At 43.5% G+C, this 26905-nt stretch overlaps 1 protein-coding gene across 1 annotated transcript in view; it reads left to right on the forward strand.

Annotated features, from left to right (window-relative positions):
• Nucleotides 1-26905, forward strand: part of FAM20C (FAM20C golgi associated secretory pathway kinase) — a 58449-nt gene that overhangs the window by 7672 nt on the left and 23872 nt on the right. The window contains exon 4 of the mRNA XM_082772036.1: nt 4837-4915. Coding sequence (XP_082628162.1) covers nt 4837-4915 — 79 coding nt within the window. The remainder of the gene's footprint in view (nt 1-4836; nt 4916-26905) is intronic.

Raw genomic sequence — 26905 nt, forward strand, 5'->3', positions numbered from 1 at the left:
TGAACCTAAATTCCGGTACTAAAGGAAATTATAAAAATCTCATCCAAAGGAAAGAAAAAATAGTGCTGCTGAGAACGTTTGAAAAACATAATGAATTATAGCACCATTGATTTACTGTATAAGGAAACAGTGATTCTGCCAAGAGTCAACAGATTGATTAAATGTACAGTTCCAGATGAAAGGAGGGGACTTAAAATGTACAACAAGGTCTTTGAATGGTTTTGCGGATCTCTTCCCCTCCAGAAGTCTATACTATCTTGACTGAAGGAAGAAAGGTCTTTAAAAACAAGTTAGCAGAATTGGCTGAGCAAGAACAAATTAAGAGATGATGAGAGTTTGAATTTATTTTGAAATCTGTTCTTTACCGCTTGTATGGGGCCATGTCTCTAGCCTGGGGCAGAGTATTGCTTGTTAAAGCCAATCAACATGTTTATGCTAGATTTAAGCTTGGTCTATAAATAGGAATCCAAAATGAATCTGAACTTTTGTTTCAGACATTTGTGCATCCCAGGCTTTGACTGGACCTCACTGCTCAGGCATTAGCATTGCATAAATAAATACGTTTTCAAATGTTTGTTGGACTCTGACCAAAAAAAAAAAAAAGTTCAAAGGTCCCATTGGGACCTTTTCTCTCCATCAGAAGAGCATACACTCTAGAGATGAGAGTACTACAGAAAAATTGAGGAGCTGGAAAACCAGATCAATTCCAATTCCAAGTCCTTCTGAGTCAAATCACTTTGGGCAGCATTGGGTCCCTACCAGAGTTTGTACCAAATGCTTTAGAAGAGGGAGCTAGAACTCAATTAGCATACAGGTATAAAAACATGCTTGAGAGATAATTGGTAGTACTTCTTTTATATTGATGGTATCCTTGGGTTGGAAGGGGAATTCAGGTCGTGTACTGATGACTTTTCGGAAGGAATGGGAGAGGACAAGATGGGGGAAGGAGCAGACATGTTATGTACTGTGCCAACACTCTCTTTAGATGTAAATGAAGAAGAGATTTTTAGAGGCTTTTTCCAAAGTCCATCAGAGAAAACAGAAAGAATCTCACCGATATCACTGATCTTTGGACAAAACCCTAATCTCTCAGACACACAAGCAAAAGGATATCTCAGGGAGTTTTTTGCAAAGCCTTCTGAAGTTAGGAAGATTTCTAATCACATCCACAAGCTCTTGCCCTGGGTTAACAGGAAAGGTTAACATTGCATTCTTTTGCTTTCTACTTTGGGGGGAAAAGAGAGACTTTGAGTAGCCTGGAAATTAGAAATAATGGTTGCATTGGGATTTGTTTCTAATGCTTTGCCAGCATGTCCAGGAGGTGTATAAGAGAGAATTTGAGGTACCTATATTATTTTCCCAAAGCTGCTCATGACCTGTGATGTTACAGTTCATGCAGAAACCTTAAACAAAAAACATAAATTCAGAGCATGATTAAAGGTTCCCTTTGGAGTCAGAGCAGCATGTAAGACCCTCTTAAAAATATCTAAGCCTGCTGATTGTAGCCATGACAGTTTGCAATGGTGTAGTGTCTTCCAATTTTTCAGAAAATTGTGTGTTCTGCTCCAGGGTATTATAAATTCTTCAGAAGTGTTCATGTGGGCAGTAGGTGACAGCACAAGGGCGTCTCCAGATACCAAACCATGTTGTCCAGGCTCAGTGCCTGGGAGGTGACGGGGCTCCTGCTGTTGGGTCGTCATGGCCAGAGGGACATGTCTAACTGAGGTGTGAGCAGGAAGGGGAGATCCTGAAGGAAAACAGCTCAGAAAACAAGAGGGAAGCTAGTATGCAGATGTAACATGAAGGAACAAGGAGTGTACCAGACCTAGAAGTCCAAGTAAGTCATCTCCAGAGAGACCTGCTCTTCTCCAGCACTGCCACCCCCAGGAGCTGGGCACCCTGGGCAGCTGGTGGCCTTCCTCAGGCCCCGCTCCCAAATCTGTGTCATGTAGAGATGCGTGAAGGATCTTCTTCAGTTTGGCGGGCCCAGCACCAGGTGTTTCCTTCAGTGCAGGGAGTACAGCAGTAGGTGTTGGCCTTGCAGGGCCTCTTTGAATCCCCACCAGCCTGCCCAGCACATCTACAGCACAGAACAACCGGCTGAAGTGGGAATAGCTGCGTGTGAGCCCAGAGTGTGTGGAGGGAAGCCAGCACTGAGCTCTGGCATGTGGTGTTGTCCATGGTGCACGCGGCTGCCAGCATGCCCTGCCACGAGGCACGATGCAGCGCCGCTCCCACCGATGTCACCCTCTGCTTCGGGGAGGCGCGAAGTTTTCTCCTGGCAGCAGCAGGAGGACAGCATCCCAGCAAAACTCGTGTTTGGTCGAGGCTGCTATTGCAACCAATTAAGGCAATACAATAAGATGGATCTTAAAAGACCAGGGAGATGTTTTTGTCTTACTTCAGCTCAATTCTTTCTGACAGGAAACCAGGCCTTTGTGTCTCATGGAAGAATTATGCTGAATTGTTAATCTTCTTCATACATTTCCCTTCTCGGTGATGACACACTCATTGTTGAGTTCGGCTGCTAACAAAATCATTATCTGTCGAGTGGCTTCAATTTGCTGAGAAACCAGTCGGCTTAATGTATCTGAAGCTTTGTGCTTAGAAATAGGCATGCTGGAACATCCTTTTTTCTTCTTTGCATTGCTGTGGTTTCCCAAAGCCTTGGCTTCCTAGCTGTACCTCAAAATAGGCTCTATCCTTCCCTTTTCTCTGATGGGCTTATGGGATATTTGCTACATTTTAGACATACATGTCTGAAGGCGTAGAGGGAGTCAAGGTCTAAGCCCTAAGCTCCTCATAGTTAAACCAAAAAGAAGAAATTGTATAAATTTTAGATTAACAAACAAACAAACATTGTTTTCAGTTGGTGTGAGCCGTTTGCAAGCAGCTCTGTTGAGAGTGGTGGAGCTGGGGAGCATTACACCTGACACAAATCTGCCCTTTGGTACTGGGACTGACATTGCTGACCTATATGGAGCTATCCCACATGAACAGGGGTGCAAGTGCAGGTTATGCCTTAAAAAGCCAGGCAAATTCTGCACCTTTGGCAGCAGCTGGGCAGGGAAGGCCCATGGCATGGCTGTAGATCTATGCGGGCATGAAGCAAGGGCAGTTCCACCTCGATTCTGCTGTTCAAACCATCCAGGAGCATTTCCAGAGTGAATGGCTAGGCTGAGATGGTCCTAGGGCAGCACATACATGTTTTTGGCTGGGGGGTTGTTGCTTCTACTTTGCCTTCAGGCTTTGGGCTAGGTAGTAGAAGGAGCCAAGTCCTTCCCTCTGGTGCAGATCAACTGATCTGCTCTGCACAAGAGAGGGAGTTTAGTATATGAAAACCACATGGTTCTGCTTTACCTGTTCAGTACAAGTTATTTGATGCCCTTTCATTTCTAATTATTTATATGTTCCTTTGGGATAAATTGGTAATGTAGGAGAAGGCAGGGGTCAGCAAAACAGCAAGGCAGGAGGGATTTTATTCTAGTGGAAGGAGAATCAGACTGACCAGATTTGCATAGTATTTTGTTGCAAAAATATGGATTACAAGGGTTGGAAGAGAGATGGTGACCTATCAGTAATAAAGCACGGTGAGGAGTAATTAAAAAGGAAGTGTGGTTAATGGTGTTGGTTAGATGAAGAAAATGTGCGAGTTATATAGGTGAAACAAGGGCAGCTGTAAGCCAAAATTTACGGAGCAAGGTAACTTGACATTTGTGTAGTTCTCCATCGACACAGGTTTTGTCAGAACTGCAAAGAAAGGGATCGATTATCTGATCATTCGTGGGAAGCATTTTGAAAGGCCTGACTCATCCCCACAGACAGGACTGACATGGCTCTCCAAATGCTGAAGTGAATTAAAGAGTCGGGCTATGGGTCATTTCATTTATTCAAAGCAGTTTTGATTGAGATTGTGAAAAAGCAGCTGGTTTGCCAAAGTATATATTTACCACTTTTAGTAACCTTATCATCAAGTCAAATGCGTTTTAGGAACTCTTACATTAAAAAAAAAAAAAAGACTCTGGCTTTAAAAACACTATAATCTGGCTGTTAACATGATATTGTCCAAATTGTACAGATTGGTATGAATGAATGTCAGTCTTAAATTCCTATTAGCTCCCAGCTGGGAAGGGAGTGCATTCAGCATTTGAGCAGATAGAGCCCTTAGTGCACGGTGTGGACGGCACCTGCCACCCCCACGTGTCCTCTCCTGCCCCCCCAATTGAGCCAGCGACCCTCTCTGCACAGCTCTGCTCACATGTAGGAACCACCTCGGGATCCCCTGGAAGTTAGTGGATGGGCTTGGATAAATCTCCACTGTACAAAGAGGAGATGGATTTACATATTTCTACTGCTCAGCAGTCATTATTAAAATCACAGCAGAGATCAGAGATTGCTCTAGTATCTGCTCATACTTTTAATTAAGGAGATGTCTGCTGCGCGTCTCACTGTAATCCCAGCCACAGTTGTCTTTGAAGACATCCTATTTCCTTTCCCAATGTGTGTCCCTTGTTAGCAGAAAGTCCAAAAGTTGTTGAAGATAGAGAAAACAAGGCTCCAATGAGCTATTCCTGTACATGCTGTTCAGTTAAGGTGCTTCTGGTGTTCATACATCCATTTTTAGTCCTAGTCATCAGCTCAAAGCTGTCCCATGTACTCTGTACCGACTGAATAATTTTTGAAAATTCTTGTCCAGTTAGTATTACCCTTCTTGGTGCTCAGATATTGCAGTGCTGCATATAATCCAGAGCAAAGATATGTGGGTTTGTTTCAAGGAAGCTGAATGTAAGTAGACCCATATGTAACATTTTAAAGCGGTTTTGTTTTTTCCCACAGCAATGAAATCAGGAGGCACCCAACTGAAGCTGATCATGACGTTCCAGAATTATGGACAGGCATTGTTCAAACCAATGAAGTAAGTGAAAAAACGTCTGGCTGTGTTGTAATGTGAAATTGTGGTGGAATATTCTGTTGTCATTTTCTCAGCCATTAGAAGTTTGCTCTAGTATTGCTCAGGGTTGGTGTGGCTAGTTCTCTAGATTTGCTGCTGGATGTAGAGCTTCGGGCTGTAGTGAAACCTTGTCTTGCTGGACTGGTCTTTGAAAGAGATACTGAAGAGGCTTCTTATATACATTACAGTCTTCTCAGGAATGTTATTCAGATCTCTGTGAAATCTCCCATCATAAATATAGGGTGTTTTCAGCATTTCTTTCTTATGTAATCTTACTCTGCAGGCCTGAGCTCTATCTAGTGTTAGTTTCCCCCCAAGGAATATGACTAGATATGAGAGATGGTTCAGAATAGCTTTGGGAAGACCTAAAAAGCATTTGTGTGATAAATTATAATTTAATCCATTGATTTATTGTTATTTGTATTAAAGGGCTGCGTTAGTCATTTGGCTGTGGCTATGCTGACTTTGTGAAATTTGAGAGTGATGCTGCAAGATAATCTAGAGAGAAGGGGAAGGACTGGGATGATACAGACTTGATTTTGCACCAGTATCAGGATGGCCAGACTCCACTGAGATCAGAGAGATAATTCAGATATAAAGCAGATGTAAATGAGTTCTGAATCCTGACCTGTATGTTTGTGTTGTAATAAGGAAAATGACTCTGTGCTCATTGTAGAGGGTTTAGCAAAGACGCTCGGGGCTGCAAAATGTTTAATGAAGCTACTCAATATCTGTGTCAAGGGTACCACTGGAATAATAAATTCATTTCCTTCTTTTGTTCCCACTGTAGGGAAGATCCATTAATTTCCTCTAGGATGGTCCATAAAAGAGTAGAGTAACTCAGAATGGGTGGTTTGACGTATGTATTGGTGTTGTGTTATGGCTATAGTGGGGTACACAGTTCAGGGGGTAAGCTGCTGGCTGGCAACTGAGATAAATTCCCAATTTTACTATAGATTTTGCTGTAGACTGACCTCAGACAAGTACAGATTTTATTTAATCTTATTTTGACTGTCAGGAGGGACAAATAATTGGTCCCTAATTCCTTCGAGTTTGAGCAGGAACTCACCTTGTGTGCATTTGTCCTGGTATTCACACAGAAATTGTGTGAGCTTGCAAGGCATTTGTGCAAAAGCCAGGTGCCTCCCTGTTATTTCCCCAATTCCATGCAAATTTCTCCATGCTTCTGGTAGAACCATAATTCCCTAGGGGAATCAAGAGGAATCACAGATAATAGAAGTTAGAGGCAAGGTGCTATCAGAGAGCATCTACTCCAGCATCTTCCCTTCCCCTCCCAGCCCTCTGCTCTGAATCCTTAGATCATTTACTTCATGATCTATTACTCCATGGGTCCATCCCCCTACATTTGCAAGTTCGATGCATTTAAGCACAATTCCTAGTCGTCTCCTGTCCCACGTGGCAAATCAGCAACTGAGCAGGTTTGAGCAGCTTTTAAGTACTAGGAAGAAGTATGGTTTTTACCGTGGCTTTTTACATAGTGTGAAATTTGTTTCTTCTCCATTTGCTGAGAGGCAGATAATTTCAATCTTTATCATTGGTATGACATTGTAATTCGAGGAATGCTAATGAGGTTAAATCAAAACTTTACTGCTTCTACTGTACTATACACAGCCTTGGCAAGATGATGGATGACAATAGATGTATAGCCACTTTCCTGTATAGAAGCAATTACCACCATCCACCAGTGCAACAACAAAAGATGATGATGTCTTAATCATTCCCTTTGCTTGATTCAAAGGGCAGCAACACCCTATTTTCTCACCGATCTTTGCATTAAATACACATCTGGAAAAAGCAGCATTCAAACATTCAGCAGCTGTGTTCCCAGGCACCACACCTTACAGCAGCAACACTGCTGTGTTTGTGCTGATCGTTGCTGAGCACATTAGTGATTTTGAATAACTATGTTTGCAAGCATTTGTCTTCATTCTGGTAGCAGTGAGCAGGGAGCCAGATGCTCAGCTAGCGTAAATCTTCCTAGCTCCTTTGGCATCTGGTCCCATTGGCCTCTTTCACCAGCTTACGAACGGTTGTTGATGAAGTTCTTGGAAGTGTTTGTAGCATCCATTCTTGATACAAAAATAAGTGGTCTTGAACTGAAAAAGAATAAAAGAAAAGCTACGAGACTTCTTGCAAGACCTTACCGAGTCCCTAGGCACCTCCCAGGCTGCTTCTGGTGCTCCCTCTTTTCTGCAGGATGCTGTTCTGATCCAGGCTTCACAAAGCTGGCTGTGCCTTCTGAGGGCAGGAGGCTATAGGAGAGTCACCAGTCAGGGCCACATGTCTCCTAAGTGTAGTCTGGCCATCAACACTGATGGTGCAAGCATCATTAAAAAAGGTAATAATTTAATTTGGGGAGCATGAAACGTCATGATTCTGTGAAGACTGGGGCCTGAGTTTGTCCCTTCAGTGCTGGGGGAGGCCGTAGGAGTTACATCTCTGTTGAACTGAACTGCTCCAAAGTTTTTTGGAGAATAGAGTTGGCATTAGTAGGATTTCAAGCTTGATCATAAGGAAAACTGATAAACCTGTGTTTTCTACCCTGTCCGGGATCTGAAGTGCTGAAAACCGAATGGTGTGAGGTCCACCAAGGGTAATATGCAGGTGTGAGGCCAGTCTTTACTTGGTGTCAATTAATTTAATTTACCTGGAAAGCTGGTTTTGCTATACAAAGCTGTACTCGGCACCTTCCAAACTGAATACCCTTTTTGAGCAGGATAGCTGCAGAACGGGGAGTCCATGGAAACCCTTGCCTGACACAGCCAGGTGTCTGCTCGTGGAAGGGCAGTTCTCCAGACTTCAAGCAGTGATTTCTGAAGGAGTGGCAGCAAAACAAGTCCCTGGCAAGTCACTTGAAACCCTGCAGAACTCATCGGCCTTGCGCTGCCCTTTCCCAGCCTCCTAATTCCACGTTGAATTTATCCAGAGAGCAAGCCAGCTCTGGAAAAAAACAGACAGGGGTTGGAAATGGGGAAAACAGAATCTACCTTTGGCACCTTTTTTGCTCAGTGTTTGACATTAACTGACAACTCTTCATCTGGTCATCGATCCAGGGTAGTGGAGCAAATGAGAGGCGGGAAGCATAGCAGTCAGGGAAATGTGATAACAGTAAATAAAGCCTGATCGGCTGCAATTATTTTATTTATCTGTGGCTCTGCATCTTAATTTCTGAAATAATTGCCCATAAAGGATTGCAGAGGAAGCCAAATCTATTTATAAATCATATGGCCCAGTGTAGATTCCTTTGCTAATTCCAAATGCCTCATAGAAAAAGCGAATATTTGCTAAAACTCCAGGGAAGATTTAATGTATTTGCAATGTATCTTACAGTTAATGTGTAGTTTTATTTAGCTCATAATAGTTCAATCATACAAGATTATTACCATATGGGACAGGAAAAAAATAGCAACCTCCCCTTCTCCCATGATTAGTGTGTCTAACCATATTAGTATTGTAGAACATAATAAAATTTATTTACATGATCGCTGGTATCTGCAGCCACAGCTTTTTGTATGACTTAGCAGGTAGAGATGGTGTAGAGCCATAAATTTCAAAGGGTTTTGGCTTATTTGTCCAAAAAGAACATGTGCTTTATAGTTTTATTTGGTTTCCCTTTGTTTCTGCTAGCTGGTGGAGTTAAATAGCTGGCTCAGCAACAAAACCAACACACTTTTTTTTTTTTTTTTTCCTCCCAAGGCTTTATTCTTGAAGGGGGAGATTCTGCTCCAGCAGAGTCAGTGTCAGGACTCCTATTGATGCCAGGATTTTCAGAGAGGTTTTTACAGTTCCTTATGGAGAAGCCAAATAGAATCAAATAGAAAATGATATCCTGTTATAGGAGTTGTGAGAAAAGTGTCCAGTGGTATGTTTTTAACAATGGCATTTCTCATTCCCAGTTTTATAGGCTGCTTTGTACAAATGTGTAGAAAGGGTATTCATTAGAAAATCTTTGAGGTTCATTTGTTCTATTTGAAGAAATACTACTGTATCTTATGAACTCAATTTTGACTGAAACTGAGATTAAAGCCAGTTCTGTTCCAACTTCAGATTATTCCTGATATTTTTAACATCTTTTTTCTTTTCTCCTTCTGTTTTTACAAGTCCCAGTGCAGGATTGGTAAGAGCCACGTGGCTGCTTCTTTCAGTGTCTGCTGCTTGCAGTTACAGTCTTTAATAAAGTAGAACTAATTAGCATCAGGGTGATATCAGGGCAGAGGAGACTTTTAGGGTCGCAAAATCCAGATTCCTTGAATCACAGGTAATCATCTCATGAAATTTCATCTATAAACTGATCCAACCTTGCTGACCACTGTGTTTGTACCCTTTGCCCCTGTTATTCCTCCTGAAACTCGCTGCTGTGAGTGCACTGCGCAACAGTGCCATTGGTCTCTTGTATTTTGCAAGATAAATATTGATTGCAATTTAACAATTTAACTGCAGAAGCTTTTCCTTTGGAACTTTACAGAAGAAACGCGTCACACTGAGACCCATTTTGCTGGAGCGTTGGCTAGCAGGGGGCACTTTTCCACTGTAGACAAGTCTCCTTGCTTCTGCAGCTCTCAAAGTCGTGACCCATCCCAGTGCCAACTTCCAGATAAGATGATAGTCACGGCGTCATACAAAGCAGGTGCTTTACAGGAACACAACCAGCACGCTTGCCTTCTAGCTTCTGTAATGTTCCTGTAGCTCAAAGACATGGGGGCTGTTAGATGGGCTGAAATCTAGCAACCAAGGTCATGGGAGAGATAATATATTTGTTTCGATTGGCAAAGCACAGCTTTTTATCGTCTTTTAAATGTCGTACTTATAGAGACAAAGCATTATCAGCATTCTTGAAGTTTCTCTTTGATTTCCTTTTTGGAGTGTTCAACAAATAATGCATCTTTTGATAGGGATATTAAATAGGGCAAACAACCCTCATAATACAAACAACTGTTAATCGCCTTCATTTCCTACAGTCATATTCCCTTCCTAAAGCTGCAGTGTGGCTGTTGTACCTGTGAAAGGCAGCCTCTAGGCCTGATTATCATATCAATTAGCCCGGTGTAATTCTTCTGACTTGGTAGCATTGCTTCCAAGTCAGAGGAGTTGAAATGAACTTCAGCATCAGGGCGGCTAGAAGATTGCTTTCCTTATTACATTGCATATCATGCTGTTTTGAGGAAATACATTTTGCAAACCTGTTGCATTTCAGCTGGCAGGCATCCAGTATAAACATACTGTTATAAGTCAACATGGCAATTAAATCAAATTGCAATGTTTTCTCTGAGCGGCTACAGAAGTGAGATATGCATACAGTAGCTGCTATTCTAGAAGCCTTCCAGGATTAACACTTGGGCACGCTGGAATGTGCCGTGTGAAACCCAACAGAGCAGATGCTCGTCAAAGTACGAACCTGGCCAGTTGGGATTGTCACTTGGTTTTTGTCCTTAAACTGTTTTACTGCACAACTCCCTGGAGATCTCTGGTTTTGTGCGAGGTGTGTTATTGGAGACCCAAGACTGAATAAACCGGTGGGAAAGGCTGATGTTAGTAATCCCAGTGTTTAGTTTATATAAGTGTATTTTAAACTGAGAGGAGTGCTGTCTCATTGCGTCATGAAGAAGAAATGCTTTTCTGCTGCTCAAAGTAACAAACAATAATCAGATATTCTGTGGACCTCATCCATGAGATTTTGGGCTTTTAAAAGATACGTTCAAATCCTTGCCTACCAAATCCCTGCTGAAATGTTTACCTGACTCAGACTGACAGGCAGATTCTGATTGTGATTACATCAGGAATAAACGTGGAGTAAGCTGGATGAATTATATCACTCGAAATTTGAAATGCATGAAATCTGAATGTGGTCCTAAAGTAGAGGTTGCCATGTAGTATTTTGGTTCTTCAACTTTCTGTGTATTATGCATGAATTGCTCTTCTCTTTTATAACTAATCCCGTTCATCAGAACATACTTCAGTATTTCAATGCAAATTGTGTTTTAGCACTCAGCAGTGCCTGTGGTCCAAGTCTCATTTATGCAAATTGGAAAATTTGCACTGACTTCAAGGGGAGTTGGATGGGGATTGATGCTGACTGATAGCCCTGGACAGCAATGAAACTCAGTCTCCTGTCTGCCAGTGCGTGCTGCATTTCCCCTTGCCACAGTTCAGCAACTGCTGCCTGAAATATTGATCAATCCCATCCAGCCCAAGAGCAATCTGTTCTCCAATTCTGCAAGTATGTTTATGAAATGACCCCAGAGTCAAAGTCTGCAAAGTCCAGGTAGCTCAAAGGTTGTCCACTCTGATTAGGGTCTGTAGGGATGCATGACAGCAGTGTTTCACCAGCCAGGGCAGGGAAAACAAACCTCTTTTCCATTTTTTGGCTGCGGATCTGCTGTGTTGTCCTGAGCTGAGCTGCCCAGTGGTGGGATGGGGCAATAAGTGTCCCAGTGGTGTCATGCTGGGTGCCACCTCGTCTGTGGGGTTCAGTCCATTCCATACCAGGGGGCTGAGGGCTGCTTTCCACAGCCGTCAGTGAATTCTCCAAAATTCCCTCTCTCCTCACCTCCCTGTGGCATCTCCAGCTCCTGGCAGGAGAAGACTTTACCCAGTAGCTCACAGAAGTCTCAGCCCATGATCTCTGTGTCCGGGGTTTTTGCATGAATAATTAAAGCCTTGCATTTTACTTCACCTCACTTGGTGTTTTTCCTGTGGATGATAGCGTGGTGCTCAATGTGTTTTTTTGGCTCTTGTCTTACACACAAAAGGCCACAGGTACAGGCTGTACCAGCCCCATATCACCTTTTTAAGAGAGAGATGGGTGGGCAGTCATATTTTACAGTAGCAAAGTGTCTGCATGTATGAAGCTATTGATCAGCCTTCTTCTATCTAAATACTTGCAGAATCTCACTAATTAGTCTTCAGGAACAGAGACATGCTGTTTATTTCTTCTTTAAAAGCCAGCTACTGCAGCAGCTTTTTTTTTTTTTCACTTGTTACCAGAGTGTATTAGGAAAGAAGCATTTTCAGTGTCTGATTTTAATCAAGCTATTTCTCCATTTTAATTTTCTACATACTAAGCAATGCAGTCCTGTGGATTTGTCTTTTAATCAGAGACTCATTTTTAGTTCCTCACCTTCCTATTTAACACAACTTACCCTGCATTGGCGGTGCAGAAAAGCAGCAAATGTTATCAGGGGAAGAGCTGGCATGAAATTCATAACCTGTAATTTACTGCTAAGTAACAGGGCTTAGCACACAGGGGACTCATTGGTGTAGCAGTGAGGTAAGATGCCCTTAGTAAATCTAAGGAAAAAAAATATGTCCAAAATGTTTTCAGTGGGACATGCAGATATTGCTACCCTGAAATATTTCATTGGAATTTGTCTCCATTGCTTTACAATTTATAATCCTTAAACTAGGCTCAAGAGGCTGAAATTCAGGGAGGGAAAATGATTTGTGCAAGACTTGTGGCATAAACCAGAGGCTGAAGCCATTGGGCTGTGCAGTGTTTTCTCTCCAGAGCAGCAATGCGCAGGTTTCTCCTAGCAATCAGTTGTGCTGTGCTCACCTCCTCCCTTGGGAGGAATTATTTTTGGAGGCATTTGTGGAGCTACATCACTCCCCTCTGCCACTGGTCTTTGTGGTTTAGGCATCCCCACCGCCTTGGAGGGTGCAGATGGGGATTTGGTCGCTCGTGCTGAGATTTGGTTGAGTAAATTTGCTCTTCTAATGCTCACCTTGTTACAGTCCTCAACATTTCTGCATGCTCCTTGAGTTAGGGTTGGCTCCCTAAGGAGGAGGAAATCAGCAGCAGTGAACTGTGTGGGATAAAACAGTTTCAGTGTTTGAGCACCCACATCCAGCTTTGGCAGAGGGCAGTCGTTCAGGTCCCATGGCCAGTGACAAGGCAAAAGCAGTGGTGGCATGCAGGAGGGACCCACAACAAAAGTGACAATGTCTTGTAAGTTGAGATGGGGACACTGGCAAAGCTGAGATGCTTAAGAGAGTGCACAGAAGTGCATTCAGATTGTGCCATTGGCATGGTGCTGTTGGTGACTCACTGCTGTAAACAAACAAAAAAAATGTATGTTTAAAATAGCCCTAATGGCTGATAATAATAATACAGCTTTAGGACATGCTGGGCATTTCTGACTTTCTTTCTTTTCTTTTTTTTTTTAAATTTCATTTTCATTTTCAGTATCTGGTTCAATACCGTTAGTACGTTCTCTTTCTAACTTACAATTTTTCACCCTGCTGTAATGTGCTGCATGTGGGTAAATAAAAGTGAGAAAGCCTGAAAGACTCATTTGCATGTGAAGAAGTAGCAGAAACCCAGAGTAAATAGCATCTGCAAATGTGTGGGAGCTGGAGAGTAGGGGGGGACAGCAAAACTGTTGTAAATAGAAGCCGTTTAAAGAGCTGGATTATGCACTGTGGATAATAAAATACCCCAAGCCAGCTCTTAAGCCAGATCCTGTTCTGAGCAGCAGAGTCCAACTGATCCTGTTAGCTCTTCAAGCCCCTTCTGTAAACCTCGCTAATCGGTGGTCCGACTTCTTCATGCAGGGCTGGTCACCAGGCCAGAGAACGAATAATGCCATAGCTGTGCATGGAAACCTGCAAGGGCAGAAGTATTGCACACAGATACCAGTACACAGCCAGTCCATGGATTTTGAGCTGCTTTGGTATGCTGCCATGAAGCAGCAAAGGAAATGTTGAATTAATCTGTAGGTGTATGGGAAATACAGCAGTGAAGGTTGTTATTATTTTCTTTATTTTTTGGTATAGCTTATTTGTATTTTGTTTGATTTTATTTTGTGAAACGCAGAGCATTTTTACCCAACGCATTTGTATTTATTTCCCTGTATTTCGTGCCTGTTTGAATCACTGCAGTATGACAATCCATCCAAAATTTTCAAACGAGCCTCTTTTGCATCCAATTCTTTAGGGATTTATTAAGCAGAAAATCTGATTCCCAGGGCCTAAAACCCAGAGGTTTTTCAGCCTTTCATGTTACAAGCCCAGGTTTTGTGCAGGGAGGAGGGGAGCACAGTGCTGTGCTTCCACTGCCAGCTCTGCCTCCCAGGGCTGCTGATGGCAGAGATAGCTTAAAGCAAAATCCTTTTTTTTTTTTTTCTCCGTAAGACCAAGACGTGAGGCCTGGCCGGGCCCATGAGCTGTTGCTGGCAGGATGGGGCACAGCCAGGAGGACCTGTGCCAGCCCTGGGCAAGGCAGGGGCAGCAGCTCAGCTGTCCCTTTCCACATGGTCCCAACGCCACCCCAAGCCTCTGTGTCTCCCCTGATCCACACCAGCAGCCAGCCTGACATCTCAGGGCTCCAACACCAGCAAAACAGACTGCCAGAGGAGGGGAGAGCTTCCTTTCCTCATTACCTGCCTAATTACCCTGTTCTTGGAGCCAGCTCGGAGCTAACACTGTCTATTTTTGCAGCCTGCTAGCCCCAGGTAGAAGAGCTGGGTAATGGGTGGGGATTTAGCCCCAGACATGCCCATTTTGCTCTGCCTGACCTACTTGTCACTGCCTGTGGCAGCCACAGGGCTTTCTGCTCCTCTCACTCTTTGCTTTTCAGAGTCAGTCTTTTGCACTGCCAATTGCATCGTGGTGCCTCGAGGTTGTTTTGCCGTGCATTGAGCGTTTTAGGACAGAAGCTGCATTTTATGAGCTTCTGCAGCACTCGGGGCAGTAACGCTTTGCCCGAAGCACCGGCGAAGCCTCCGTGTTTGTGCTGTGGCACCGCAGGGCAGCATCAATTCGGAGCGGGTGCGTGGCTCTGGGAGGTGCGAGCACCCCTGGGGGCTCCAGCTCTGTTAGCAGCCAGCAGAAGAGCTGGGTTTTGTAGCGTATCCAGGCCACCTATTCAAATCCAGGCTCTTTTGGCACCCGTGAAATTGTCTGACAACTTGCGAGCGGGCACCGTGCCATGCAAGCAGATGGGCACGGATGGCCTGGCAGCCAAGAGCCCAGGGTGTTCATCTGGCAGGGGGGAGCAGGAGCAAAGCTCCTCGGCACGCATGGCCAAGCTCCCTCCTGAAGTCACCGTGGGAAAAGCTGGCACACGACGGGGGGCCTGGTTTGGGGACGGGGTGTTTCGCAGTGGGGGTATCCCGTCTCCTTCTGGCATGGTGCTGGTAGAGGTACATTTCCCGAAGGCTGCTGACGGGGTGAGTTTGAGCAGCCTTCATTTCAGCAAGCTGAAGAGAAGAGAGGCTGCTGCCGTGTCCTTAATTCACCAAGTCTTTATGCAGGGAGAAGTTGTTATTATTCATGGCCGTGACTTGTCCCTCGATCCACTTCTTTTTTGGTTAATTTGCTGAGAGAGAGAGAGAAGGTGTCCCTACAAGCCAGGGTGCTGACCATGTGAAGACATAACTCATGGAAACTGAGCTCTCTTTCCAGGCAGGAGGTAGCAGCAGGGGAGCCTTCCTTCAGCATTTGTGCTCCATCCAGTCCATACCACTCCAACACCAAGGACAGGCAAGTTTCTGAGATGCTTTTAACCTGAGCTCCCCATCTTGATGCACAACGTGGTGGTGCCAGCCAGCCCCTGGCACTGTCCAGTGTCCTCCAGAGGCTCACCTTGAAGGCAGCAGCGCAGCAAGGTTTTTAACTACCTCTGCCAGGCGGTGTCCTCTGAGAGGCTGCCTCCTGCCACAAATGCACTGTGAGATAAAAGGATTTAAACATCCTCTTTGGGGCCTCACAGAAATTGTCAGGAGGGCTTTCTTTAAATCCTGACTCCAGGGAAGGCCTTAACGCTTACTGCCCGGAGGGAAGCTTCTCTCACACAGGCAAGCGTTTGGAGGTGATTGACAGATCATTAATTAACTGTTATTAATTAACCCCTAATCTGAAGGGAGGGAGGATCTCCTTGTGGGCCTGGATCCTGTCCTTTCTTTGAACAAAGGAATCCTCTGTTCTGCAGTACTCCCAACTCCATCTGTCTGTGGGACTTCAGAAGCTCATAAAGAAGGCAGGCCTAATGATCCACCTTTTACAGCCCCCCCTTCAACCACCCTCATTTCCTGACAGTCACAGTTCAAGCAGGTGATTTGCAGGAGCAAGACTATTTGTGTCTATTACTCCGAATGTAGAGAAGGAGATCTGTGTAAAAATAAATCTGTTGTTGCCTTTCCACCTCGCCTCGTTCCCCGCAGTGTAGGATGGGCTCTGGAAGGGTGCCGGCTCTGTCTGTAACACAACCCAGCTCTGCATGTGGATGGTCGCATACCTCCCTTCAGGCTGGCCGTGCTTTGAAAGGTTTCAGCCAAAAATTAGGACAGAAAAAACTTTCTTGTCCAGGTTAGCTCTGGCGTGGTGACCTCCCCTCTGTCCTCCCCAGCCCCAGCTGTGCTAAGTGCTGAGTCCAGCTGCAGCTGAAGCCGTAGTGGAAGGGACAAATGCTTCTCGTGCTGACTTCAGCTGGACTCTGCTGGTGTCCTTGAAGATATTACTTGGCTCTAATCATTCTGAGCCAGCCCCTATCTCCTGCCAGTTGTACCTCTAATAACCTCCCATGTCAGGCACCAGGATAATGATAGCTTTATTTAACTTTGTCTGCATTTGCCTGTCCAGGAGCAGCAATGCAGCAAATCTGTACACTAGCTGTGGCCTAAGAGAAGAAATCATCCCATTTATCCCTAAACCTCAGTTTGCAAGTTCTTTGCCAGTCTTGATAAAATATCAGCGGTGATGACAAGCCAATAGTCATAATCACTGATGAGTGTTTTGCTGATGATTGTTCTAAGGCTTGTGTCCAATATTGTTGACCCTACATGTTTCCTATTATGTGCTGCATCTGTTGGCAGGAGAGAGACCTTCTCAGGGATCAATATAGTACCCATATTGCAGGAGTTATCTAAAACCCATAATGTTTGGCATGGGTTGATCCTTTCATTCAGTGTAGTGTATCAGGATTCATCCCTACAGTGCAATTTCAGACACAGCAGCTTTAATGCTGTATCATCATGAATAGGGATGGCCTCACTTTGCTGACATCTCAATTACATTTTTAACAATAATTTCCTTTATTAAGTAAAAGGAAGCCAAAACAAACAAACACCAGTACTGGAGGCTTACTTTCAGGATTGTATAATGCAGTCCTTTACATGGATGAGGACTATGAATCATTTTTGTGTAAATACTGGTTGAGGTTGTTCATGTGCTTGTTTATGAAGGGTTCTTGTTTTGTTTTTGTCCCTGCAAATGCCAGTCTATCACTTTCTATGCAGTAACACAGTTAAGAGCTCCCTGGTCCCTCTTATCTCACCATACTCTTATTTGATTATTGGGTTCTTCTGTTCTTTCCTCTAAAAATTCACTCACTTTAAGAGGTGAGATTGCAGCGTATTGAGCTGTGTGATATTGCACCAATTGTTTATTGCGGTATCTTTTAGATTTTAAGAGCTACAGGTCCTGAAAGTATTTTGGTGTTACCAAAGACTTTACTATCTGTGTATTTATGGAAGGTATTTTCTGGCTCTCAGCAATGACTCCAAAGCCCCAAAGAATTACTCTCAACAGCCCTGAGTTTCAAAGCCTGACATCACTGTGAGCGAGGACTACAAATCCATCAACAGGAGCAAGATTTTAATTGCTTTAGAATGATTCTATAGAAATCTAAAATTGCTTTGTGGGATGAAAAAAATCCCCACTTTTATCTGTGAAGAGGTTTTAATTCTGGTGAATAAAATAAGTGGCTGCTGTAATAATACAAGATTTTTTCCCTCTGACTGTGTAGCTGTTCCTTCAGCCCCTGCCTGCTGGGATTTTATCCTTGAGCAGTGAGACATCGGAGTTCATCAGATATTATACATGGCAATTGCCAAACCAGGAGAGGCTCTTTGGTGGCTGGAAGATTTGTGCTTCTGTTATGTTAGCTCTTAAAAAATGAGACCCCCTGCATTCTTTTGCAATGTGACCTTCTCTGGCTGATCATGTGCTGTATTTTCTCTGTGATCTGATTTTAAGGGTAATCAAAAGGTCAACAGTGCTTTAAAACACAATAATACCTTGAATCTTGCTTTGCAGCTTTTTTTTTTTTTTTTTTTTTTTTTTTTTTTTTTTTTTTTTTTTTATTTGAAAAGAACCAAAACCTCTGCAGACATTTCTACATCTGGCTTAGTTTCTGGTTAAATGCATCCTCAGGGAGTGCTAGAAAATATTACTTCTCCTCTTCAGAAGTAAATGAGTCATATTTTCCAAAACAGTTTTCAAGGAAAGGGCTATCAGAAGTTGTTTATATTTTCCTGTTAAATAGATCTGGTGAATACTTGAAAATGGTCTACAAGCGAAGTCTGGAAGGCTTCAGCTGCAAATTTTTCACAGACGATGTGGCTGAGCCAGGGACTGGGCAGACCCTGATGGTCCTTTCCTTATTCCACCCCTTTTGCCAGGGAAACCTTTTCTGAACTCCCAGATAAGCTTTAGCCCAGGCTCAAGCTGGAAAAAGGCACCATTTCTCCTGACTGCACCCCAGCCAATGTCACCTAGATGTTCCCAAAGCCTCCCAAGGCCGTTATCAGGCATCTCTCAAGTGGAGCCAAAATAGCATCTAATACTGGTCAGCAGTAGCATTTCCTTACCAGGTATTTAAATGATCATTGAGCTCACTTTAGGGAGGGAAAACCAAAAAAAAAAAGGGAAAGGAGAATCTAACATTTGTTATTTTAGTGGTAAGCTTGATACAAGGTGATTGCCAGCTGCTCCTGAAATTCGGTGCTGATATTTTTCCTGTTTGAAGCATGCTGATGCTAACATGCATTAAGGTACAGAAAACCTTCCTGGTGAGGACTTCAAAATATTTTTAATTATTTTCAGAAATAAACCTAGCCATTATTGTATTTTTGAAGGACGATTATTTTGCCCTCTCTTGCATAACTACACATTTTAAAATAATTATTTTTATATTGATTTTCTTCAAATTGACCATAACAAATCAGACAAATCTCTTCAGGATTAATTTTCCACCTAGCTGAAGAAATTAGCTATTGCTTTCTCCCTCCCACCTCAAAGTCGTGGTAGAATGGTTACCTGGATACCCTGCCTGTAAAGGATGTATGTGCTGAAGCAATTTAAATAGCCTGATTTGTCATCTAACTGCAGACATCATTAGCAAAGCATTATTTGGCTGGAACATTGTAGGCTGAACATGGATAACTCCTCTGTGTTGAGGAGAGATTTAATTTAACCACCTTGTGCCCAAATAGTGCCTGTCTTGAGAGTGGAGCTGCAGCAAGTCCAGTGTGAGGACATGTGTATGGGTGGGAAATTATTTTACCATCATATACAGCTTTTGGAAATGTATTCTGCACCAGGGTGAAAACAAGATCTTTCAAATAATTTGTTTTAAAACCTGCTGATTTGTTTGTTTGGAGGCTAAGAGAGAATTTGCAGATGGAGGAAAGAGGGGAGGGAAGGAAATTTGAACCTGGCTTTTGCTTTTTTTCGAGTAGCTTTTCTCCTCGTCTCAGCCCCTGTTGCAATGTACGTCTCTTGCTAGCCTTTCAGTTTTTAAAATGACAATTACATCAGAATGGAAAGATGTGCAAAAGTATTTCTTTTTAGAAAAAAAAGGTGAAATTACAGTGATGACTTGAGATTAATTTTTCTGCATATGACAGCGTGCAAAGCAGGAAATAGTCACCTCCTCTGAGAAATACTGCATGCCGGGAGGTGGGAATGGACATTTCCCTGGAATCTGGCTGTTGAGCTTGGCCAGGGGTTAGCCTCTGCTTAATGATAAGCAATGCATAAAAATAAATCCAAGCTATTGGATCACTTTTTAGGTCTGGACTCAACCTAACTCACTATTTCAAGGCTTTATCCAAAATCAGGTTAGTTATATTGGTTCTGGTGTGATTTGGAAGATTCAGCTAGGGTCTGGGGATTTGTCAGGTAGGTTCAGTGGACCTGCATCCTTCCATCTAAGCTAATTCTGCAGCTACAGCTGAATTGCAGGAGCACCACAATTGCATAGCTGCCAATTACATATTCCTGAACATCCTTCTTGGCAAATCAACTCCCAAATCATGTTCAGGAATCATAGTCTTAAATGAAGCACGGTTGCAAAATATTCTGCTGATCTATGGTGCAAGTCTTTTTCCTTTAGTCGTAATTGATGTTACAATTTTTTTTATGGCTTCTGTCATTAGTATTCCCAATTGGCTCGATCTACAATTTATTTTGTGCTATAAAAATGCTAAGAATTTTCTCCTGATTAGCAGCAGCAGCAGGGCACGTTTCTAGATTTATCAACATGGGATATTTTGGGGCGGGTAAGGAATCTTTTGTCTTTGAATTAAAATGTGTCTAGACAGTTTTTTTGTTACAAATCTAGCAAAATGAAGATACTTTCTAGGTAGTAATTAAATTCTTTCAGTGACATACAGTCTATTATGCACAAGACTTCAGTATAATGAATATATTTATTTCCAGGAAATCTACAGTATTTTCCTTGCCATTTGTAGGAGTAAGCATATAAATAATGCAAACCATGCTGCGCTGCTTTTCAGCTCTTCCTAGGAAATTATGCCATTAAAAATGCCATGGTTCTTTCAGGCACACACAGACACAGCAGGTAAAAGGAATGTTCATGTGATGAACAGTGACAGAAGCAGCATCAGCTAATACATAACACTGCAAAGCACAGCTCAGACAATGAAATTGTTTGCAGTAATTATGGTGCAGAATGAGACTGTTGTTTAACTTAACATCATGGTAGTCAAACTGGGATCCATCAAAGTGGGCTCTGAATTTACAGCCGAGGGTTAGGATTCATAGGCACAAAATGAGATGAGGGAAGATGGTGAGCTCTGCAGCCTCCCCTGCCACTCCATACACCCACCATCGATAGCCGTAAAGAAAATCAAACTTAATTTGAGCAGTTTGGGAAATACGAGGCCCCAGAAAATTCCTTGTGGGCTTGTTTTTGTTTGAGAGCACATGTTGCTGTTAGAAATCTGCAATTCAGATGTTAAAATCTCTCTTCTGCAAAAATAGCAGTCGCTCCTGCAGCTTTCAGACAGCAAAGATCAGCCGGTGCATAAAAGCACGGTCGCGTCCTTTTTCTCAGTGAGGTAGGAGTGTTTGGTATGTTAAGGCAGGAAAATTTACCATCTACCATTTGTAGGCATTCCTTATGCATAAGCAGAGCTTTAGTACGTGTTGCAAATGGAAATTGAGTACATTATGTGCCTGGAAGGAGTTTATCTAACTATTTATGGGCTGATCACATTTTGAGCTAGAATTGCCTGGGTTATTTTTAGTGAAATAACGTTACAGGAGTAGGTGCCTTTAGAAAGGAGCAGCGAAATTCTCCTGTCACGTGGCAGTGCTTCACGGAGAGACTCCCAGACCTCACTTGTGTGTCTGATCTAAAACCTTCATGTCCCCAGGCTCACAGACGAGAAGCCGAATCCCCAGTGCCCCCAGTGGGGCTGCCATTTCAGATCAATGAATTGCAGCTTGGAGCCAGGCTTCAACCTCCCACAAAGCAGCTCCGTGCATCTCTGTGCTTTCCTCCATCTGTCCAGCCATGTGCCGAGCACTTGGATGGCTTTGGCCAGCCTGGAGCTCTGGCGTGGAAGTGGTCCGTGGCTGCTCCCTGGCAATCCAGCATAGGTTTTCCCATCCCTCGAGCACGGTGCCCACGGAGTGCATGTGTTTGCCCTGTGGTTTCGGAATGGATTAATTTTCAGAGCTGAGGTTAGCTGTAGCTGGTTCAAAGGAGCCAGGAGTGAATTCAGCTTAGCATGAGGCTGTTGGGTGAAGTTTTTGTTGGATCTGGCAGAATAGTTCAAAAAGCCAAAAGAGTTCACTGTCTAAGGAAAAAAAGGCCTCCGCCTGTTTTCTCACCTTTACTTTCAGGGTAAAAATCAACAATTTTCACTCAACTGCTCTTTGATACAGATGGAGAAAGAAATTCCACAAACATTAGAGATGCAGATGTAAAACAGCACATCATTAGCACGAGTGACTACCCCTTCTTTCTAATATAAAAGGAATGGAAAACCATTAAAACTCATGAAATAATAAGGCAGAAGCATATAATTTAATATGGTCATCTATTTGGAAATGCACATTGTGCATAAATAAGCAGACATAGCAGCAGGGAATCCGCAGCCATCTAGCAAGTAAGTTGTTTTGCCGTTGCCAGCTGACCTGTAGATAAGTGGAAACAATGTCTTCATTAAACCTACAAAACTGCACATTAATCATTAGCAAAACCACTGCTGCGAGATGTAGGGGAAGCCTTGCTGTGGCTCCGGGAGCTGCGTGCATGTACCTAATGGCAGGCTCTAACTATTACGTTCATATCAAAAATAGATCTGCTGTTGGCGTGAAGGCTTGAGCCACAGTGCTTACGTGCCTGCTATGAAGGAAATCCAGTTTATAGTTTCTAGACTTACTGTACATTGGGGAAGAAAATCTGTATCTGCAAAAAATCCATCCTAAATGTAGAAAATAGAATCCTGTGTTGCACCCTTCGGTCATTTTGCTGGCATTTCTGTAGGTAAGCAAAGGACCCACTTTATTTTGTTTCCTCTGTCTTCCTCTTTCAACCAATAAGCCAATTCAGTCCGAAAGTAGTCAGACTGTCTGTAACTAATCCTATAATACTTTCTTGACATTCATATTGCTGTTGAGCATTTCTGTCAATAAAGTCATTGCCTGTGAGCTGCATGGAAAACAGAGTGCCCAGGCGAAAAATACAGGTTTCATTCTTATCAATATTTTGATAAAATGAAGATCTTCTCTCAGCTTTGCTGGAATTTACTCAGGCATTTGATAATGGCAGCATATTGGACATGACTAAGGAGGGAACTTCAGGAATCTATACTAAAACACGAGAAAATGGCCTGTGTATTCTTTTTTATCCAAGATCTGAATCCTGAAAGTGTCAAACAAACAGTGTATTTTGGACAGAGTTGAAATTCCAATATTAATTTCAGATGCTACTCCCCAGCCTAGCTTAATCCTACAATATCTGCCTTGATATTAGTAAGAGCTCTGGAAGATGTCATTGCCATTTTCAAACTAAACGCTAAAAGCAAAGGTTATGTTTTCTGTCCCCCACATTCAGGCATGGACAAGAAAGGGGTGTTTGCTGTCACAGCCGGCTCATTTGGTTATTCCCTTCAATCTGCCTCTGACTCATGCGCCACTGAAGCTAGTGAGGGCTTTTCCCATGACTTTGCTGGCCTTTGGATTTGAGTATGGGCAGGTCAGGTCCCAGTTTAGGAACTGCCTCTGTTGTTCCTGATCCAGTTCACCTTGAAGTTAATGGGAGACCTTTCACTAAGTGATAGGGAAGTTGGATCGGACCCAAAGAAAAAATACTTAGTGAGTACTTGAGGGATGAAACAGTGCAATTCAATGATTAACTCATGCAACCACTTTCCTCCACTGAATTCTTGTCCTCACAGTTTACATTAAAAGGCAGGAAAACTGTGAAATACAAGTGTCTCATGCTTTAGGAAAATCACTGTCCTTTCTTTTGAACCAGGCTCCCACAAAACTCCTACGGGTTGTACACACATACCTATCGCACTGTACAAGAGATAAGCTTCATATTTTGTAGACATTTAAACACAGTTAAAAATTCCAGGAGAAGTAGCCAGACATGAACATTTGGAGAAAAGCAGCTGCATGTCATAAATCAGGTTGTTTGTTGTTTTTTTTTTTTTTTTTAAATTGGCAACAGTGTCATTTCACACAATGTTTTACTGCAGATCTTTTGCAGATCTTTCCTCCTCTCTCTTGTCTTTTGCTTTTCTCTTCTTCCCTGTGTCGTTTTTCCTAACCTCTGCATTTATTATCAGCCCCTGCATGCTTTAGCACAATCTCCCCTTACCTTACTGAACAACCTGAGCATAGGTAAGCCTTTAGGTTTAAATTAGCCAAAGCTAATTTCTAAGTCTTGTTCCAAGGAGCACACTTGTTTCACATTGAACACGGGCTCAGCCAAGTCACATCGGAGTGATGTATTCCCTCCACACCCATGTGTGTGTACACACACCCACACACACACACACACACCCCTTTCCTGAGCTTTGGTTCAGGTTTGCGTGTGTGCGGTTGGGTGATCCACGAAGCGTGAATATTTCTCTGCACCTTGAGCACGGGAGTTCACTGAACTCGTTCCACTCGATGGGAGATATTTATATAAAACAGCAATTGCCCTGAGATGTGCTGCCGGGAGCAGCCAAGCCAGTGAGAGGCTGGCTTGCAGCTCCCCTTGCAGTGGTGCTGAGCAGTTTCTCTGCCACCCTTCTGCTCTTTATTCTTTCATGCTGGGTGTTTTTCAAAGGTTTCTATGAGTTTTTTTGTTTGCTTTGTTTTTTACTTAAAAGCAGCAGGGTTAGGCCAATATAAGCCCTTTTTAAATCCTGCTTCTACTGCTCTTGTGATAGATGCTTCTCAAAGCCTTCTCCTCCAGGTTTTCCCTAAAATGCTCTCCTTAATGGGGATGAAACAAGGAGAGGGCTCATGGCTGCGTGGAGAGCAGGGCTGCTCTTGCTTCTCTCACCCCGCTGCAGCCTCCAGCAGCAGGGCCCATGCAGAGGCTGGGAGGTTGAAATAAAAATGCTCCTTCCCAGTGTAAAGGCAGAAGAGGGAAGAGATGCTAATATGGCTTGATTTTCCCTCGGGAGTAACGCAGTGACTCCCCGGGGGCTGCAGAGCATTAACCCAACCTTTATCCAGACGCTTGCAAGCTAAAAGGGCCCTGATGTGTAATTTCCAATGTAATTTGTGACTCACGCAGTGCCTTTAATATAAAGCACGGATTAGCGGTGGGGGTTTCCAGCCTGGACGAGGAGAAGTGTAGAGGGAAAGTGAGATTTTTTTACAGTTCTTTTAAGGCACAACTGGTCCGTGAAACGGCTACAAAAAAAGAGCTCCCAACCCAGTGCCCTCTTACTCATGCACTATATGGCCAGCCAAGTCGGAGAATAACCCTGTTAGCTTGAAAGTGGACAGGGAGCTGTGAAGTGTTTGGGTTGGTGCTGAGATGGTCCGTGGAGTCTTGGAAAGCCGGGCATCCTCTGAATGAGGCTGTTCCTAAGTGCTCAAGAGGTTCAGGAGTACCATGGAGTATTTGGGCTTTTAAATCACCTTGGCAGCTGCCTGCCAGAAAGGAGCTATTTGAGAGATGCTCTACATGGCAAGCCGGTGATGTCACCACATTCCCAAACGTGTAATGCTTTGCAGACTGGAATAATCAAGGTGGGACATGTGTCCATGAAGCATCTATGAAACCAGCCTCAAAGGGCTGTGAGCAGTTGCTTGGTTTTACATTGGGATGGGGCTGGCGCTCTTGCACAGCCTGAATCCAGTCCCATCACACCTGGGGAGACAACGAGCAGCAAAGTGCTGTTCTGTAACCTTTGTTTGGGCAAAATTCTTGTCGGGAAGAAAACACACAAAAAAGATGGAAGAAAACCCATTAAAAAAGAAAAAGGACGGTTACCCATGAACCGCAGAAGTTACCACACACTGCAGAAGCAGCTCAGGGCAAAGAATAAGTCCACCACCCTTCATGGAGATCACGGTCACTGACAGCTGGAGAAGTAAAGAGACAGGAGGAAAAATTAAAGAAAAGCTGGAGGTGGAGTAGTTTGCTTTATTAGAGCAATGAAATACCACACCGTATCAAAGCAATCCCCATTTCTTTTGTAACCACAAAGTAGTCTGAAACAGGCAATTACATCTTTTTTCCAGCTCAGAGAGGCACGTCACCCTTTGCCACACATTAAGGAATGTTAATAGCAGCAGGAAGGAGTTCAGGGGTGCGTGTGCTTTAGTGGGAAATCACACCTCCGAGGAATTAGAAGCACTCAGCCCCAGGGAGTGATTATCTCGCAGTAACCACATGCCTGCTGTTCTCTGTGGCATAATTATTCGTGGGATTTGGGATTCAAACAAGCCGGACAAGCAAAACTTGCAGTTCTCCAGGGAAATAACCCCCTCTGCCCCGAGCTGGACTGGGCACCTGCATCCTCGGGTGCTCTGTGCTGTTCTGACCCCGCATCTCTGGGTTGGTGTCAGGCAGGAGAGCAGCATCCAGCCCTGGAGATCCATAGCTGGTAACAGCTGGGCAGTGCAGCACTCACTGTACAAATGAGAATTTGATGCTCTTTTTTTTATCTGTCAGTCCCCAAGTGTAGACTCTGTCCTCCTAATGGGTCTTGACAATAACAATTTCTCTGCAAAGTCTTGGGCACCTTGCTCAGTGTAATGCGATGTCCAGTAGCTCTCAACTGATTAACTGTGAATAAAAAGCCCTAAATATTTGGCTTTTGCATGGGTAATTGAGGAGGAAGAAGGAAGAGTGACGTAAGTTAGTTGTTTGGCATCCTTGGGGAAATGCTGAGTCTGTTGTAGTGCTCTGCATGGGGCTCTTGCTTGGGTACTGAATGTTCTGAGGGCACAAGGTGACATCTGGGTGTCACCAAAGCCCACGGCCAAAGCTGATTTGTACTTTTGGTGGAACCACATGTTTTTTTCCCAAAGTAGTTGTTGTCATGGGTGGAATAGGATAAAGAAAAAAACAACAATAAGTGTAGAAGTGGATGGGGTGAGCAGCCAGAGCTGCTTCTGGGATCCCGTGCTCATCACTGCCTTGTTCTTGCAAAGTGCTGAGCACAAAAGAGCTCCAAGGAAGTATTAAGTCTATGCTTGACTGTCAAGGACACACATAGTTCACTGAATATATGCGTGCCCAAAGTTAAGCATGTGCTTAATGAGGCTAGAGTGCTTTGCTTAGGGCAGAGCTGAATCCTTAATAGCTCCGTGTTTTGCAGCTTTTGCTGAAAAATGGAGCTGATACTTCCCTGCTTCCTGCACTATTTGGAGGACAGGCTTACTAATATTCATGTTTCTTGGACTGATGGGAAGGAAAGTAATGAATAAAAAGGAAGACATTATGTA

This window comes from Aythya marila (assembly GCF_965140915.1).
Source record: "Aythya marila genome assembly, chromosome: 15".
NCBI lineage: Eukaryota > Metazoa > Chordata > Aves > Anseriformes > Anatidae > Aythya > Aythya marila.